This window comes from Pistacia vera, unplaced genomic scaffold (assembly GCF_008641045.1).
Source record: "Pistacia vera cultivar Batoury unplaced genomic scaffold, PisVer_v2 Contig288, whole genome shotgun sequence".
Classification (NCBI taxonomy): Eukaryota; Viridiplantae; Streptophyta; class Magnoliopsida; order Sapindales; family Anacardiaceae; genus Pistacia; species Pistacia vera.
This window is the reverse complement of record NW_022196099.1, coordinates 696,448-714,262: the sequence shown is the minus strand read 5'-3', so window position 1 is coordinate 714,262 and position 17,815 is coordinate 696,448. Positions and strand designations below refer to the sequence as shown.

General features: G+C 35.4%; 2 protein-coding genes and 2 pseudogenes across 2 annotated transcripts; all 4 read left to right on the top strand.

Moving 5' to 3' along the window:
- The first annotated feature begins 473 nt into the window (after positions 1-473).
- Positions 474-2,272, top strand: LOC116134431 (actin-depolymerizing factor 2-like). The gene is made up of 3 exons (XM_031420108.1): positions 474-639; positions 1,409-1,674; positions 1,756-2,272. The coding sequence occupies exons 1-3, from the start codon at positions 637-639 to the stop codon at positions 1,904-1,906; spliced, it is 420 nt and encodes a 139-aa protein (XP_031275968.1). The 5' UTR covers positions 474-636; the 3' UTR covers positions 1,907-2,272.
- Positions 2,273-4,247: 1,975 nt separating this feature from the next.
- Positions 4,248-6,925, top strand: LOC116134452 (pentatricopeptide repeat-containing protein At3g53700, chloroplastic-like). Its single transcript, XM_031420131.1, has one exon. It carries the CDS (start codon positions 4,342-4,344, stop codon positions 6,619-6,621), a length of 2,280 nt encoding a protein of 759 aa, XP_031275991.1. The 5' UTR covers positions 4,248-4,341; the 3' UTR covers positions 6,622-6,925.
- A 5,867-nt stretch (positions 6,926-12,792) lies between these two features.
- On the top strand, positions 12,793-13,725 carry LOC116134421 (annotated as a pseudogene).
- Positions 13,726-15,973: 2,248 nt separating this feature from the next.
- On the top strand, positions 15,974-17,369 carry LOC116134420 (annotated as a pseudogene).
- The last annotated feature ends 446 nt before the right edge of the window (positions 17,370-17,815 follow it).

The following is a 17,815-nucleotide window of genomic DNA, read 5'->3' as shown; positions in this document are numbered from 1 at the left end:
CGAATTAAACAAATTTTATCTTGATTTAAACAAATTTAAAACTTTTATTTGTTTAGTTTATACGAGATTATTTTAGTTTAAAAAAAGAAACTATCTGTTTGAATATATTTTCTTTAATAAAATTTATTGTTTATTTTTTATTATTCAAAAAATGTCATATCAGAATTAAAAATCAAACAAGTAACATTTAAAAATCTTTTGAGTTTCTTAATTTCTTAACACCTACGCGTCCTCACAGTCAAAGGTAAAACAAAGACTAACGTCGTCGTTTCGTGTCATCAAGCTTGATCCACAAATTCAAAGCCAGAAGAGAAGAGCGAAGCGCCGAAGCCGCATTCTTTAAAGCTAAAAAACTCCTTCCTCTTTAGTGTGGATATTGATAGAACGTGCCTTCTATTAACCGTACACGACGTGGCACCACGCGATTTTACTACTTTTACTCACACGCAAATCTAGAATACAATAATCCCAGGATATTTTTCCTCTCCTGCCAGACTTCATCCCATATAAGCTGCCTCAACATTGCTGCTTAGCCCTCGTCATCGGAGGAGACTCTTCGGTTCTCTACATTTTCTCTCCTCTTTTAAAGGCGATCGTCCTTCTCTCTTATTTTCCCCTAAAAAAGAATCCGAAAAAATGGTTAGTTTTTTCTTTTTCTTTTTCTTTTTTATTATTACTAATTAGCTTTCAGTTTCTGCTATAATTTTGGTTAGTGTATTAGTCAAATCCAAGTGGATTGCTAGACTATTTTGAGTTGGTTATTGTTGGATCTGATTTTTAAACATATTTTGTATTATCTATTTTTTGTGATTTAATAAATTGGAGGGAAATTATGGTCTGCCAGCTCGTTATTTTTGGTTTGTTAGCTTGTAGATCTGGTTTGATCTTGATTTTATGTGGAATAAACCTGTGACTCATGATTAGTTGTTGCCAACATCGTATGATTAAATGGATTTTAAATTAATTTTTATTTATTTAAGTGATTGAGATATTATCGATCTGTTGATTTAATTGATTTTTCTGGCTTTGAAATTCATCTGAGGTTTTTATGAATTTGTAATTTTTGGATCTGATTTGTTCGGCTATTTGATGTGTTTGTCTCAGTACCTGTGAGTTCGTGCATGCCTAATTTAACAAGATAGGATTGTTTTAACTGTTTGGAAATAGGAGGAGGAAAAAGAGAGCCCACGTGGAGGAAAACTTAAAAGCAAAAATAAAAATTATACAATTTAGTATAGTTTTTTTGCTTAATTGATCTCATTTGAGGTTTCAATCTCGGGGGAAAACTCTATAAGATGCATAATGTTGTGTGTGATTTATCATGCTTATAGTGATTTTGAACATCAGTTAAAGATATTTATGACTTAAAGTAAGACATGAGTTGACTTTAGATTTTGTGCTACTCCAGGCCAATGCAGCGTCTGGTATGGCTGTGCATGATGACTGCAAGTTAAAGTTTCTGGAGCTCAAGACAAAAAGAACCCATAGGTTCATAGTTTTCAAGATCGAGGAGAAACAGAAGCAAGTTATTGTGGAGAAGCTTGGTGAGCCAACTCAAAGCTATGAGGATTTCACTGCATCCCTTCCAGCTGATGAATGCCGTTATGCTGTCTATGATTTTGATTTTCTCACACCAGAGAATGTTCAGAAAAGCAGGATCTTCTTTATTGCATGGTAATGTTAGTTTCCCTGTATTTACACGTTCTTTTCATCTAGCTGTTCTTTTTTTATTTATCGGGTTTCACTTCTTTGAAGGTCCCCTGATACGTCAAGGGTCAGAAGCAAGATGATTTATGCAAGCTCCAAAGACAGATTTAAGAGAGAACTTGATGGCATTCAGGTAGAGTTGCAAGCAACCGATCCAACTGAGATGGGTCTTGATGTCATTAGAAGCCGTGCCAACTGAATTTGAATGGCCTTACAATGAGGAAGTTCCTCTGTTCGATCTTCTTTACTCGAGTGAAATGTTTATATTTTGTGGGATGGTGAACTTGGATAATCATGTTATCAGTTTCCAAGTTCTGCCATTAGTCTTTTATTCATCTTGAATATGCATCTCTGGTTTCTGGTATATCTTGTGAGTTGTTATTTGTAGAACCTATGTGTTTTGGTGTCTTCTTGTAGTATGATCTCTACAAGCTAATATGTAACTGTTCTGTTTGTGAGAGGTTAGTCGTCTCACCTTTAGTTCGTTTTGAAATTTTAATATTTGACCCTTGTTATTTTACTTTGTAATGTTGAAGGGGCATGCTTTATAACTTCTGTTTGTTGATTGACTGGCTTGTTTTGTACTGTTTTAGACTAATATTTGGAGTAAGTTGATATTGGTTATTGTAAACATTATTATAAGCAAATTGATGATCGTTAATATACTGAATTTTTTTAATGATGTTGGTGAAAGATCGCTAGAATTTAAATGAAGCAGGATGCTTGCTCGCCAAAATTAAATTAGGTGAGGGGCAAACGGCAATGGTGCCGTTGAGATCAATATCTATTCATTAATGCACACAACATAAAGTAATCTATTCCGTTGTTCAGGCTTCAGCTTGGCAATCTAAGTAAGAAAATGTTTCTTTATTGAACTTCTATTCATGGGCGAGTCTCGGTGCAACCATGTTGGTTGCTTTTGATTGTTTTAATGTTGGGATATAGCTCATACAAATACATGCCATGCCTTAAAATGCTGAGATCTTTTGTAGTACTATAATCTGTCTTTAACACTTTATTTGGTCATTGCATTATTGTGAAGTTAGACGAAACATGGTCTACTCAGATGGTCTGCCAAAATCAGTGATCCAAATATATAAAGATATAGACGTGAATTGGAAGTATTGTTTATGTCGTGTATAAGGGTGTGTTTGTTTTAATATTTTGGATAGTATTTTTGAAAACGTAAGTAATAAGGAGGTAGGATTTGAAAATTACAAAAACATCTTACAGGTTTGTTAATTTACTAAACACCCCTATAACAAAAATATTAAAAATTACAAAAACACTCTCATCCACTCATTAATTACCGGTTGTCGGTCACCACCGTTGGAGGGTGGTCGGAGTCGTCGTATCGACACACAACCGATTGGATTTGGTAAGTCATGCGCTAAGATGACTTTTTCCAATTAAATCCATCGTGGATTTGGTTAGAAAATGCCAATTCTACGGTTAGATTTGGGCATGGACGGCCAGATCTAGTTGCGTTAGGTCGTTAACGACGATCAAAGGTATGACCGTCATTGATGGTCAACGATGGACATATCTTGGCCGTCGTTGATGACTAGCTATGGCCAAAGATCTAGCCGTCATGGATCTGTCCGGAAAAGGCTATATCGGTGCACTACCGGCCAGATCCAGCCAGTAGTGCGCCATTATACCAAATTCTGGCCACCTTCCAGTGGTGGTGGTTGGAATCTGGCAAATGAGGGTGAGTGGGGGTGTTTTTGTCAATTTTTAAACTTTTTTGAGGGGGTGTTTAGTTAAATTAACAAACCTAGGGGTTTAAAAGTTATTAAATAAAATAGAAGGGGGTGTTTTTGTCAAATTTTAAACTTTTTTGGGTGGTGTTTAGTTAAATTAACAAACCTAGGGGTTTAAAGTGTTGAATAAAATAGAATATGATTTTCAGAATAGGAAAACAAACGTGTATTTTCAGAATTATAGGAATAGGATAGTGTAAAAATATTAAAACAAACGGAGCACCCGTAACTATTTAGAATTTAACCACACATCAAAATCCAATTTGAGAACCACCACTGTGTGGTTTGATGACAAAAGAGTAAAATAAGATTTTATGAGCTCTTGAATTTAAGTCCCCTCAAGTCCCTCACTAGGACTATTACTCTATCGATAGTTTCAGGATCTTAGAGGATTAGTTGATATACGCATAAACTGAATCGAACACTCCCAGACATAAAAAAAAAAAAAAAAAAAAAAAAAAATTCCAATTTGAGATTGGCGTTCCTGAAAATTGATTTCTCTCGTCCTGTATCCCCAATCTGATCTGATAATTTTGACCCATATATTCACAAATTAGAGGCCACTTATATTGCAGTAATTTCTCTTTTATTGTCGTTAATAAGTACTTTACGGGTGAAGATCAATTGCTGACACTTGGACTCAAGATATTGGGCCTGGTTATACAACTGGTCTACGATAATGCGTTATCTATCACAAATTAGGAAACAAAACGGTGCGTTTTGAGTATAGCTGAGCTGCGCAACGTCTTCCGCGATTTGTCTATGCGTCTGTTGAGGATTAAATTTGCAGAACCAGAAACCCAAAAAAATGACCGCAAAAAGCTCCAACTCTGTCTAGCCGTAGCTCACTTCAAAGCTGAAAGCTTACAAAATGTCATTCTCTTCTTGTCTGAAATGTTACCCTTGGCCTCATCCACAACCACTACTCTCTTTCTCTCACAAACCCATCATCTCTTTTGCCTCTACACAACAACACCACCAACCACTCACCGCCACTTCTCTCTCCACTTCCCCCCACCAACTCCCTCCCAATTTCACTTCATCTCAGCTCCTCGACACCCTCCGTCGTCAACGTGACGAATCCTCCGCACTTCGCTTGTTCAGTTGGGCCTTAAAGCAGCCCAGTTTCACACCCACCTTGTCAGTCTACGAAGAAATTCTTTCCAAACTCGGAAAGGTCGGTTCTTTCGATTCCATGACTCGGATTCTAGAAGAAATCAAGGCCTCTGGCTGTCAAATTAACCCAGGTACTTTCTTGATTTTTATTGAGAGTTACGCCAAGTTTGATTTATACGATGAAATTTTAGGAGTAACCCCGTTGATGCAGCAAGAATTTGGATTGGTACCCGACACTCATTTCTATAATTTCTTATTGAATGTTCTTGTTGATGGGAATAAGTTGAAATTAGTTGAAACTGCACATTCTGATATGACTAGTAGAGGAATTAAACCAGATGTTTCCACATTTAATATATTGATTAAGGCTTTGTGTAGAGCACATCAAATTAGGCCTGCAACGTTGATGATGGAAGAGATGCCGGGCTATGGTTTGGCTCCGGATGAGAAAACGTTTACAACCTTAATGCAAGGGTTTATTGAGGAGGGTAACATAAATGCTGCATTGAGAATTAAAGAGCATATGGTTGAAACTGGGTGCCAGGTGACTAATGTGACTGTGAATGTTTTAGTTCATGGGTTGTGCAAAGAGGGTAGGGTAGATGATGCCTTGAGTTTTATAGAAGAGATGACGAAAGACGGATTTTATCCTGATCAATACACGTTCAATACATTGGTGAATGGTTTGTCCAAAGCAGGACATGTGAAGCACGCGCTGGAGATCATGGATGTGATGCTTCAAGAAGGGTTTGATCCAGATATTTTTACCTATAATGCATTGATTTCTGGATTGTGTAAGTTGGGGGAAATTGAGGAGGCGGTGGAAATTCTCAATCAGATGATTATAAGGGATTGTTCACCTAACACTGTTACTTATAATACTTTGATTAGTACCTTGTGTAAAGAGAATCAAGTTGAAGAGGCTACGGAACTAGCTCGTTTTCTCACAAGCAAGGGAATTTTGCCTGATGTTTGTACATTCAATTCTCTTATACAAGGTCTTTGCTTGACCAGTAACTTTAATGTTGCAATGGAATTGTTTGAGGAGATGAAAAATAAAGTGTGTCAACCTGATGAGTTTACTTATAACATGTTGATAGACAGCCTTTGTTCCAGAGGGAAGGTAGAGGACGCTTTGAGACTGTTGAAAGAAATGGAATCAAGAGGCTGTGCAAGGAATGTGGTAACATATAATACTTTGATCGATGGGTTCTGCAAACTCAAAAAGATTGAAGAAGCAGAGGAGATCTTTGATGAGATGGAACTTCAAGGGATTTCAAGAAATTCCGTGACCTACAATACCCTTATTGATGGTCTTTGTAAGATCAGAAGGGTGGAGGATGCCGCTCAGCTCATGGACCAGATGATAATGGAAGGGTTAAAACCTGACAAGTTCACTTATAATTCCCTTCTTACATACTTTTGTCGGGCGGGGGACATAAAAAAGGCAGCAGATATTGTCCAAACTATGACTTCAAATGGGTGTGAACCAGATATTGTTACGTATGGAACCTTAATTGGGGGGTTGTGTAAGGCTGGTAGAGTTGAGGTTGCGAGTAAGCTCCTGAGGTCAATTCAGATTAAAGGAATTGTTTTGACCCCACATGCTTATAATCCAGTAATTCAAGCTCTTTTTAAACGAAAAAGAACAACCGAAGCTATGAGGCTTTTTAGAGAAATGATGGAGAAAGGTGATCCTCCAGATGCTGTAACATATAAGTTTGTTTTCCGTGGGTTATGTAGTGGTGGTGGACCAATTTCAGAAGCTGTTGATTTCGTGGTGGAGATGTTAGAGAAAGGATTTCTGCCTGAGTTCTCATCATTTTATATGTTGGCTGAAGGACTTTGTTCATTATCAATGGAGGATACTCTGGTTAAACTCATTGATATGGTAATGGATAAAGCCAAGTTCTCAGCCAGTGAAGCTTCAATGATAAGGGGCTTTCTTAAAATTCAGAAATTTAAAGATGCATTGGGCACCTTTGGCGACATCTTGGATAGCCGAAATCCCAGGAAAGCTTATTGGTCAAGATGACGAAAAATTGATAATGCAATGACATACTAGTGGGGAACATAGAAGTCAGATTTTCTTGGTTGCTTATATGAAGTTGAGTTTGGAAATTCCTTCAATGACAACTCTCCAATCCAGAAAATATTGCAGTGTGGATGTAATGAAGGCGACAAGATTTTTGAGGATGGTGTAGTACGCTGTGGATGGCCATGATCTGCACGTTATGGTAATGTTTTCTTGTAGCATTCAACTCTCGATGCTTGTGTCAATTTCTACCAATAGGTAATACTAGCTTAGACATGATTTTGTGATTACAATGTTAAGTTGATCTGTATATTATTTAATCTCAGATTGCTTCTTTTTTCTTATTCTTGTTTTCTTGTGCATCTCTGTTCAAAGTGAATGGCCTAAAAGGAATTAACCATAAATGATTAAATTACAGTTTCGATTTGCCACGAACTCAGATAGGTTTTACGTCAAGGAATTCCTTAATTGTTCCAGTTAAAAGTGAGAGAAGAAGATAACATGCCTCTTGTTTGTTTAACTTTTCCAACCCTATCATATCCTAAAAAGTGAAAAACGTGTTTGTTTTTGTTGATGCGTGATTTTAACACCAACTAAACGCACGTGTGAAATGTTGAGCTGTCCCAAAAGACACACGTGAATAGGAGATCGAGAATATAAATGGGGAAAAGGCAACGTTTAAAGTGGTTCAGATGCTTAAACAAACGAATCCTACGTCCACTGATATTGTATTTATATTTGAAGGATCATATTGCAACTTAGCGAGCTGACTTTAGAGTGTAGAGAATACAGATGAGAGAGAGAGAATAAGCTATTACAGAGAGAAGATAGTTAATCAAGAGTAAAAATGAGCGAATCCTACAAACGGGAGAGAAGTTCTCTATTTATAGTAAGATACATTGAGGTAATAATTACTGAATCCGTAAAAAAAGGTCAGGTACCGTGCAAATCCTTCTCTGTGTCCCGTTATTCACTTACTCGCACGATTGCCTAGTTTCATGCAGGGATTGGACATGTGGACGGCCTCTAGCCTCTCGTCAATATGGCGCGTACCCACTGCACTGGCAGAAGCATGCTGCTCACGCCAGCATGCGACGTGGCCGTGCCTGAATGGTTGTAGGACTTACCTAGACTCTGACCATTTATGCTGACTGGGCTTTGCGTTAGCCTTACTTTTCCAACCCTACTTTTCCAGGCATAACAGTTTTAATATTGTTCAAAATCAAAATCAAAATCAAAATCAAATTTTATTATATTCAACTCAAAACATTTAACAATTACCTCTCTAAATATAAGTTTATAAATTAACAAAAACACTCTTACCCACCCAAGCAATAGTCACTTGTCAGTAACCACTGTCAGCCACCAATCGTTGCTGCTACCATCGTCGACTGCCGAAACGATGCAAGATAGGTTGGATTTGTTCGATCGTATGCTGATCTATCCGTTTCCAGTTAGATCTACCATGAATCTGGCCGGAAATGACTAGATATACGGCCAAACGATGGCCAGATCTAGATCTTTGGTTGTACTGGCCAAAAATGGTTCGTTGGTCATGTGCCATTTCGATAACTTTCGGCTACCGTCTAGTAGTGGTGGTCGGTTGTCAGCAATCAGTTGGGTGGGTGAGTGGGGGTGTTTTTATTAATTTATCAACTTTTTTTCCCGGTCGTGACTCACCACCGTCGACTGCCGGTGTCAATGCCGTAATGGTGTAAGACCGACGAGATCTGGCCGGTCGTGCGTCTGTAAGGCCTTTTCCAGCCATGGATCTAGATCTGGGTTTCTATGGCCGTTACGGCCATATCTGTGGTCGTGAAAAGGCCAGATCTTTGGGTGAAATGTCACAGATCTGTGGCCGTTCACAACCACATCTTTGGCCATGAAATGACCATAGATCTGGCCGTGAAAAAGCCATGAATTTGTGATCCATGGCTATTTCGCCTTTGTCGGCGCACGGGGTCATATACGGCCAATCGTGCACATTCTATCGACTACGAGGTGGCTAGCAGTGGCTTGGGGTGATTTTGCTATAAATTAAAGTTTTATATGGTTGGGGTGTTTTAGCAAATTTAAATGTAGAGGGTTAAAAGAAAATTATTCAATAAATAATAAAAAAATACTATTATATTAATATTTAAAAAGGAGGGCAATTTAGTAATATATGTAACATACCCATCCCTTATCCTCCCAACCAAACATATATTCATCAATTTATCAAACAACAAACACATTTTCTAAATATTCCCAGTAATCTTCAAAGTGATTTCTTTCCATTAATAAATACCCTATAATAAAAATTATATGATCCAAACGCCCCCATAAGGGTATATTATTAACGGGGAATTTTATATCAAGGACCACAAAATGGAAACCCTCTATGAATAGAAAAAGTTTCAAAGTATTTATTGGGTTAGATTTCTATAATTATTAAAATTAAATTTTAGAAATTATCTGTCAGATTTAGGTACTATATACAATTGTTTGAGTAGAGCTTATAGAAGAAGAGCATATTGGAGTAGAGCTTATAAAAATATAATTTATGAAAAAGTTTATTGTTTAGTAAGAAAATGCAAAAACCTTTATAGTTTTAATTTAAAAAGAAAAGCTTTAATATATAAGAATAAATCAAGTCAAATTAAAAAACATAACAAAGTTATTTTTAAAATTTAAACACTTATATGATTTTTTTTATATAAAATAGTTTATTTTAAATCGTATTGTATTTTAAAAATAAAAAAATATTTAATTTTTTTTTTTTAAAGCTTATGATTTGAGATAATCTCTTTGACCAATTATAAGTGAGAAATTCTAGACAAAACACCGACTTCTTCAAATTGTGAGCTTGACAGAATGGACTTATTAGAATTCACACTGAAATTTGGTAGGCATTGATGGGCTGATTGTAGCATTAACACTTTACAATTTGTGCGTTCCTATATTTTAACATATTTTATGTTTTTTTTTTTATCCGAAGATTCGGGTGGACCCGAACCGCACGGCCATAGAGATTCAAACAAAACAAGTCCCCCTCGCTTAATTTAATTCTTTACCATTCACCGTTTTGGATTAATTCCAATTTCACAATTTTTATGAATTATGCATGTGCTTTGTGGATTTAAATATAGAAACTAGCCATCATTTGCATGTGCATACACGTGCCATAGTTTTTGTTGGGTAGCAGGAATACGTGTCTGGCGGTAAGAATATGTACCTTAAGGCTACTATTTCCATTTTTGTTAAATCATATTTACTAATATTAGTATAATTTAGAAAATAGTTTGTATTTCTATATTTCTTTTATAAAATTAAAAGAAATCACCCATTTCGTATAAGGGAAATAAATCTCATAACCTATATTAAAATAATAATACATTTTTTAACCTTTTTTTTTTTTTCTGTGAAATACCCCACCTCAAAAAATTATTATAGATTAAACAGCTATAATGCTTTTCCATGTTATCGTAAGTATTTCATAAGATTATGTATCTTATTTTTAATTACATTAAACGGATCCTTATTTTTTTAGATCAAACCATCTTTAATGCTTTACATGTGATGGAAAGAAAAAGAGATTAGGAAGAAAAAAAGGGAAAAGGAAAAAGGAAAGGTGGGATTTAAAAGAAAACAATTTTTAATTTGGTTTAAACTATTCACCAACTTAACGATTGTTTTCATCATTTGAAACAGTAGCAGCGGAGCTGGAGCAGGATAAATTTGGAAGGCAATTATGAAAGAGTAAACGACATTTTTTCCCACCCAAGGTTGTGCTTAACGACCTTCCACCCAAAAGTTTAAAATATCACTTTCCTACCCCAATACTTATATTCTGTTAATCCAAAATACATTTCACTTTCTCAAATGTTGTTCAGTGATTTATCAAGAACCAAGGTAAGAGAATTTTTGTAGTGTAGAAGCCGGGGATTGAATGGTGGGAATGATTAAATATTCATAGCCAGAATCAGTCAAAAAATGTTAAGAATATATAACCCTAGCTTTGCAGATGACTAACAATCTACGAGAAATCATAATCGGAGTGAGAGGGGTTCGTAGAGAAGAGAAAGAGTTTAAATGGTGATAACAGAGAGATTTTTACTGTCAGAATTGGCTTTAGAGGTATCTGAATATAATTTTTGGGTGAGAAGTGTTATTTTAAAACTTTTTAGGTGGAAATGTGATGGCAAACTTGGGTGGGGAAAAAGCCGTTTACTCAATTATGAAAACCAAAAATCATAAAAAGGGGTAGCGTTGGATTGACGCACAAATAGAGAGAGAATCTTGAAGTGGAACCAATCCAAGGTGTTTCGACACTTTTATTATATGAAAAACTAAACTAGTTTAAGGTCTCATTGAAAGTTCCAAATTCTCCATTATAATTAATCTACACCATAACCATTATGTCAACGACTGACAAATAACAAATCTCCCACTAATTTTCGCCAGCCACTCACCAACTAGCTCCTTTTATTTGGCTCTTCAATTTATTATTTTTTTTTTCCAAAGAAATTTATTATTTATTTATATATATAACAAAACAAATTTCGGATATTAAGGATCCGTTTGTACTATTATTTGAGAAGAGTTTAGAATATTGTTTATAAAAATGTAGGGTTTGTTTAATTGTGATGTAAAAATAATTTCAAATATAAAATACAATTCAAATTTTTAGTTATATTTTAATATTTTTATATTGAAAATTTTACGATATAAAATTTAATACTATGAAAACAACTTCTAATTGTTTTCTAATTTTAAATTGGCTTTTAAGATTGTATTCGAAAATGTTTTGAAAACAAATCTACTCATTTTAATCAAAAGCGTTTTCCATAAGATTTGTAATCTTTGTTTTTAAAACAAAAATTGATTTAAATTCTATATCAAACAAACATATATTTTTTACGAAAAATTGTTAGTTGTTTGGATAGGAAAATGTAAAAGAACTTTTTAGTTTTTATTACCAAGAAAAGGTTTTAAATTTAAAAATAAATATATTTGAAATTTTAATACTTGAAATAAACTCAAAAAAAAAAAAAAAATTTATGGGTTGAGTTTCTCCCATAAGTTTTAAAACGTTTCAAAACTACTAATACGTTAAATAAACTTTTTTGACGAATACATAAGTTAACTAAACAAGTTTATCTCGATTTAAATAAATTCAAAACTTTTATTGTTAGTTTACATGAGATTATTTAATTTAAAAAAAAGAAACTATCTTTGAATATATTTTTAATAAAATTATTGTTATTTATTTTTTTCAACAAAAAGTCATATCAGAAAAAAACAAACAAGTAACATTTAAAAATCTTTGAGTTTCTTAATTTCTTAACACCTACGCGTCCTCACAGTCAAAGGTAAAACAAAGACAACGTCGTCGTTTCGTGTCATCAAGCTTGATCCACAAATTCAAAGCCAGAAGAGAAGAGCGAAGCGTCGAAGCCGTCGCGTTCTTTTTAAGCTAAAAAACTCTTCCTCTTTAGTGTGGTATTGATAGAACGTGCCTTCTATCAACGTACACGACGTGGCACCACGCGATTTTACTACTTTTACCACACGCAAATCTAGAATACAATATCCCAGGATATTTTTCCTCTCTGCCAGACTTCATCCCATATAAGCTGCCTCAACATTGCTGTAGCCCTCGTATCGGAGAGAGACTCTTCGGCTCTCTACATTTTCTCTCCTCTTTTAAGGCGACGTCCTTCTCTCTTATTTTCCCTAAAAAGAATCGAAAAAATGGTTAGTTTTTTCTTTTTCTTTTTCTTTTTATGATTACTAATTAGCTTTCAGTTTCTGCTATAATTTGGTTAGTGTATTAGTCAAATCCAAGTGGATTGCTAGACTATTTTGAGTTGGTTATTGTTGGACTGATTTTTAAACATATTTGTATTATCTATTTGTGATTTAATAAATTGGAGGGAAATTATGGTCTGCCAGCTCGTTATTTTTGGTTTGTTAGCTTGTAGATCTGGTTTGATCTTGATTTTATGTGGAATAAACCTGTGACTCATGATTAGTTGTTGCCAACATCGTATGATAAATGGATTTTAATTATTTTTATTATTAAGTGATTGAGATATTATCGATCTGTTGATTTAATTGATTTTTCTGGCTTGAAATTCATCTGAGGTTTTTATGAATTTGATTTTTGGATCTGATTTGTTCGGCTATTTGATGTGTGTCTCAGTACCTGTGAGTCGTGCATGCCTAATTTAACAAGATAGGATTGTTTAACTGTTGGAAATAGAAGGAGGAAAAAGAGAGCCACGTGAGGAAAACTTATAAAACAAAAAATAAAATTATACAATTTAGTATAAGTATTTTGCTTAATTGATCTCATTTGAGGTTCAATCTCGGGGGAAAACTCTATAAGATGCAAATGTTGTGTGTGATTTATCACGCTTATAGTGATTTGAACATCAGTTAAAGATATTTAGACTTAAAGTAAGACATGAGTTGACTTTAGATTTTGTGCTACTCCAGGCCAATGCAGCGTCTGGTATGGCTGTGATGATGACTGCAAGTTAGTTTCTGGAGCTCAAGACAAAAAGAACCCATAGGTTCATAGTTTTCAAGATCGAGGAGAAACAGAAGCAAGTTATTGTGGAAGAGCTTGGTGAGCCAACTCAAAGCTATGAGGATTTCACTGCATCCTTCCAGCTGATGAATGCCGTTATGCTGTCTATGATTTTGATTTTCTCACACCAGAGAATGTTCAGAAAGCAGGATCTTCTTTATTGCATGGTAATGTTAGTTTCCCTGTATTTACGTTCTTTTCATCTAGCTGTTCTTTTTTTATTATAGGGTTTCACTTCTTTGAAGGTCCCCTGAACGTCAAGGGTCAGAAGCAAGTGATTTGCAAGCTCCAAAGACAGATTTAAGAGAGAACTTGATGGCATTCAGGTAGAGTTGCAAGCAACCGATCCAACTGAGATGGGTCTTGATGTCATTAGAAGCCGTGCAACTGAATTTGAATGGCCTACAAATGAGGAAGTTCCTCTGTTCGATCTTCTTTACTCGAGTGAAATGTTTATATTTTGTGGGATGGTGAACTTGGATAATCTGTTATCCGTTTCCAGTTCTGCCATTAGTCTTTATTCATCTTGAATATGCATCTCTGGTTTCTGGTATATCTTGTGAGTTGTATGTAGAACCTAGTGTTTGGTGTTTCTTGTAGTATGATCCTACAAGCTATGTAACTTTGTGTTGTGAGAGGTTAGTCGTCTCACCTTTAGTTCGTTTTGAAATTTAATATTTGACCCTTGTTATTTTACTTTGTAATGTTGAAGGGGCAGCTTTATAACTTCGTTTGTTGATTGACTGGCTTGTTTGTACGTTTTAGAAATATTGAGTAAGTTGATATTGGTTATTGTAAACATTATTATAAGCAAATTGATGATCGTTAATATACTGAATTTTTTTAATGATATTGGTGAAAGATTGCTAGAATTTAAATAAAGCAGGATGCTTGCTGGCAAAATAAATTAGGTGAGGGGCAAACGGCAATGCTGCCGTTGAGATCAATATCTATTCTTAATGCACACAACATAAAGTAATCTTTTCCGTTGTTCAGGCTTCAGCTTGGCAATCGAGTAAGAAAAGTTTCTTTATTGAACTTCTAATGGGCGAGTCGCGGTGCAACCATGTTGGTTGCTTTTGATAGTTTTAATGTTGGGATATAGCTCATACAACTACATGCCATGCCTTAAAATGCTGAGATCTTTGTAGTACTATAATCTGTCTTTAACACTTTATTTGGTCATTGCATTATGTGAAGTTAGACGAAATATGGTTACTCAGGGTCTGCCAAAATCAGTATCCAAATATATAAAGTATAGACGTGAATTGGAAGTATTGTTTATGCCGGTATGGGTGTGTTGTTTTAAATTTTGGATAGTATTTTTGAAAAAGTAAGTAATAGGAGGTAGGATTTGAAAATTACAAAAACATTATAGGTTTGTTAATTTACTAAACACCCTTAAACAAAAATATTAAAAAATACAAAACAACCTCACTCCACTCATAATTACCGGCTGTCGGTCGCCCACCGTTGGAGGGTGGCCAGAGTCGTCGTATCGACCACAACCAATTAGATTTGGCAGTCGTGCGCTAGTAAGATGACTTTTTATAGCTAAATCCATCGTGGATTTGGTTGGAAATGTCAGATTCTATGGTAGATTTGACCATGACGGTTAGATCTAGTTGCGTAGGTCGTTAACGACGACAAAGGTATGGCCGTATTGATGGTCAACGATGGGCATCTTGGCTGTCGTTGATGACTAGTTATGGCCAAAGATCTAGCCGTCACTGGATTTCGAACAGATCCATGTGGATTGGCCAGGCAAAAGACTATATCGGTGCACGCCAGCCAGATCCAGCCAGTAGTGCCCCATTATACCAAATTTCGGTCACCTTCCAGGTGGTGGGGGGGAATCTGCAAAATGAAGGTGAGTAGGGGGTGTTTTTGTCAATTTTAACTTTTTTGGGGGGTGTTTAGTTAAATTAACAAACCTAGGGGTTGTAAAAGTTGTTGATAAAATAGAGAGGGTTGTTTGTCAATTTTTTAACTTTTTTGGGGGGTGTTTAGTTAAATTAACAAACTATGAGTTTAAAGTTATTGAATAAAATAGAATATGATTTTCAGAATAGGAAAACAAACGTATATTTTCAGAATTATAGGAATAGGATAGTGTAAAATATTAAAACAAATGGAGACACGTAACATTTAGAATTTAACACACATCAAGATCCAATTTGAGACCATCACTGGTGTGGTTTGATGATAAAAGAGTAAAATAAGATTCTATGAGCTCATAAGTTTAAGTTCTCTCAAGTCCCTACTAGGACTATTACTCTATGATAATTTCAGGGTCTTGGAAGATTAGTTAGAGGTATGACAAGCTGAATCGAACCCTCCAAACATAAAAAAAAAAAAAAAAAAATAATAAAAATAAAAAAGATCCAATTTGAGATTGGCGTTCCTGAAATTGATTTCTCTCGTCCTACATTCCCAATCTGATCTGATAATTTTGACCATATTCACAAATTAGAGGCCACTTATATTGCAATTTCTCTTTATTGTCTTAATAAGTACTTTACGGGTGAAGATCAATTGCTGACACTTGGACTCATATATTGGGCCTGGTTATACAAACTGGTCTACGATAATGCGTTATCTAACACAATTCGGAAACAAAAAGGTGCGTTTTGAGTATAGTGAGCTGCGCAACGTCTTCCGCGATTTGTCTATGCGTCTGTTGAGGATTAAATTTGCAGAACCAGAAACCCAAAAAAATGACCGCAAAAAGCTCCAACTGTCTAGCCGTAGCTCACTTCAAAGCTGAAAGCTTACAAAATGTCATTCTCTTCTTGTCTGAAATGTTACCCTTGGCCTATCACAACCACTACTTTCTTTCTCTCACAAAACCATCATCTCTTTGCTCTACACAACACAACACCACCAACCACTCACCGCCACTTCTCTCTCCACTTCCCACACCAACTCCCTCCCATATTCACTTCATCTCCGCTCCTCGACACCCTCCGTCGTCAACGCGCGACGAATCCTCCGCACTTCGCTTGTTCAGTTGGGCCTCAAAGCAGCCCAGTTCACACCCACCTTGTCAGTCACGAAGAAATTCTTTCCAAACTCGGAAAGTCGGTTCTTTCGATTCCATGACTCGGATTCTTGAAGAAATCAAGGCCTCTGGCGTCAAATTAACCCAGGTACTTTCTTGTTTTTATTGAGAGTTACGCCAAGTTTGATTTATACGATGAAATTTTAGGAGTAACCCCGTTGATGCAGCAAGAATTTGGATTGGTACCCGACACTCATTTCTATAATTTCTTATTGAATGTTCTTGTTGATGGGAATAAGTTGAAATTAGTTGAAATGCACATCTGATATGACTAGTAGAGGAATTAAACCAGATGTTTCCACATTTAATATATTGATTAAGGCTTTGTAGAGCACATCAATAGGCCTGCAATGTTGATGATGGAAGAGTGGGGCTATGGTTTGGCTCCGGATGAGAAAACGTTTACAACCTTAATGCAAGGGTTTATTGAGGAGGGTAACAAAATGCTGCATTGAGAATTAAAGGCATATGGTTGAAACTGGGTGCCAGGTGACTAATGTGACTGTGAATGTTTTAGTGTTCATGGGTTGTGCAAAGAGGGTAGGGTAGATGAGCCTTGAGTTTTATAGAAGAGATGACGAAAGACGGATTTATCCTGATCAATACACGTTCAATACATTGGTGAATGGTTGTCCAAGCAGGACATGTGAAGCACGCGCTGGAGATATGGATGTGATGCTTCAAGAAGGGTTTGATCCAGATATTTTTACCTATAATGCATTGATTTCTGGATTGTGTAAGTTGGGGGAAATTGAGGAGGCGGTGGAAATTCTCAACAGATGATTATAAGGGATTGTTCACCTAACACTGTTATATAATACTTTGATAGTACCTTGTGTAAAGGAATCAAGTTGAAGAGGCTACGGAACTAGCCGGTTTCTCACAAGCAAGGAATTTTGCTGATGTTTGTACATCAATTCTTTATACAAGGTCTTTGCTTGACCAGTAACTTTAATGTTGCAATGGAATGTTTTGAGGAGATGAAAATAAAGGTGTCAACCTGATGAGTTACTTAAACATGTTGATAGACAGCCTTGTTCCAGAGGGAAGGTAGAGGACGCTTTGAGACTGTTGAAAGAAATGGAATCAAGAGCTGTGCAAGGAATGTGGTAACAATATAATACTTTGATCGATGGGTTCTGCAGTAAAAAAAAAAAAAAATAATTATCATTTAATTATAAGTTTGAATAATCTCCTAAAGTTTGATTAAATGACAAAATTCCCCGTAAAATTTATGAAATAACAAATTTAAGTAATTAAGGGTGCGTTTGGTTCAGAGAATCTTGTATTATTGAGAATATTATATTAATGAAATAATATATTACCTTGAAGATTACTGGGAATGTTTAAGAAAATGTGTTTGGTTAGGTTGGAATAAATTGGTTGGTATATTATATTGATATGTTTGGTTGGGAGGTAAATGGGTGAATATATTATATAGATTATTAAATTGTCCTCCTTTTAAAATATTAAAATATTATTATATTTTGAATCATTTCTTTTAAACCCTTACATTTTGAAATTTTGCAAAAGCACTCCAACCATATAAAATTTTAATT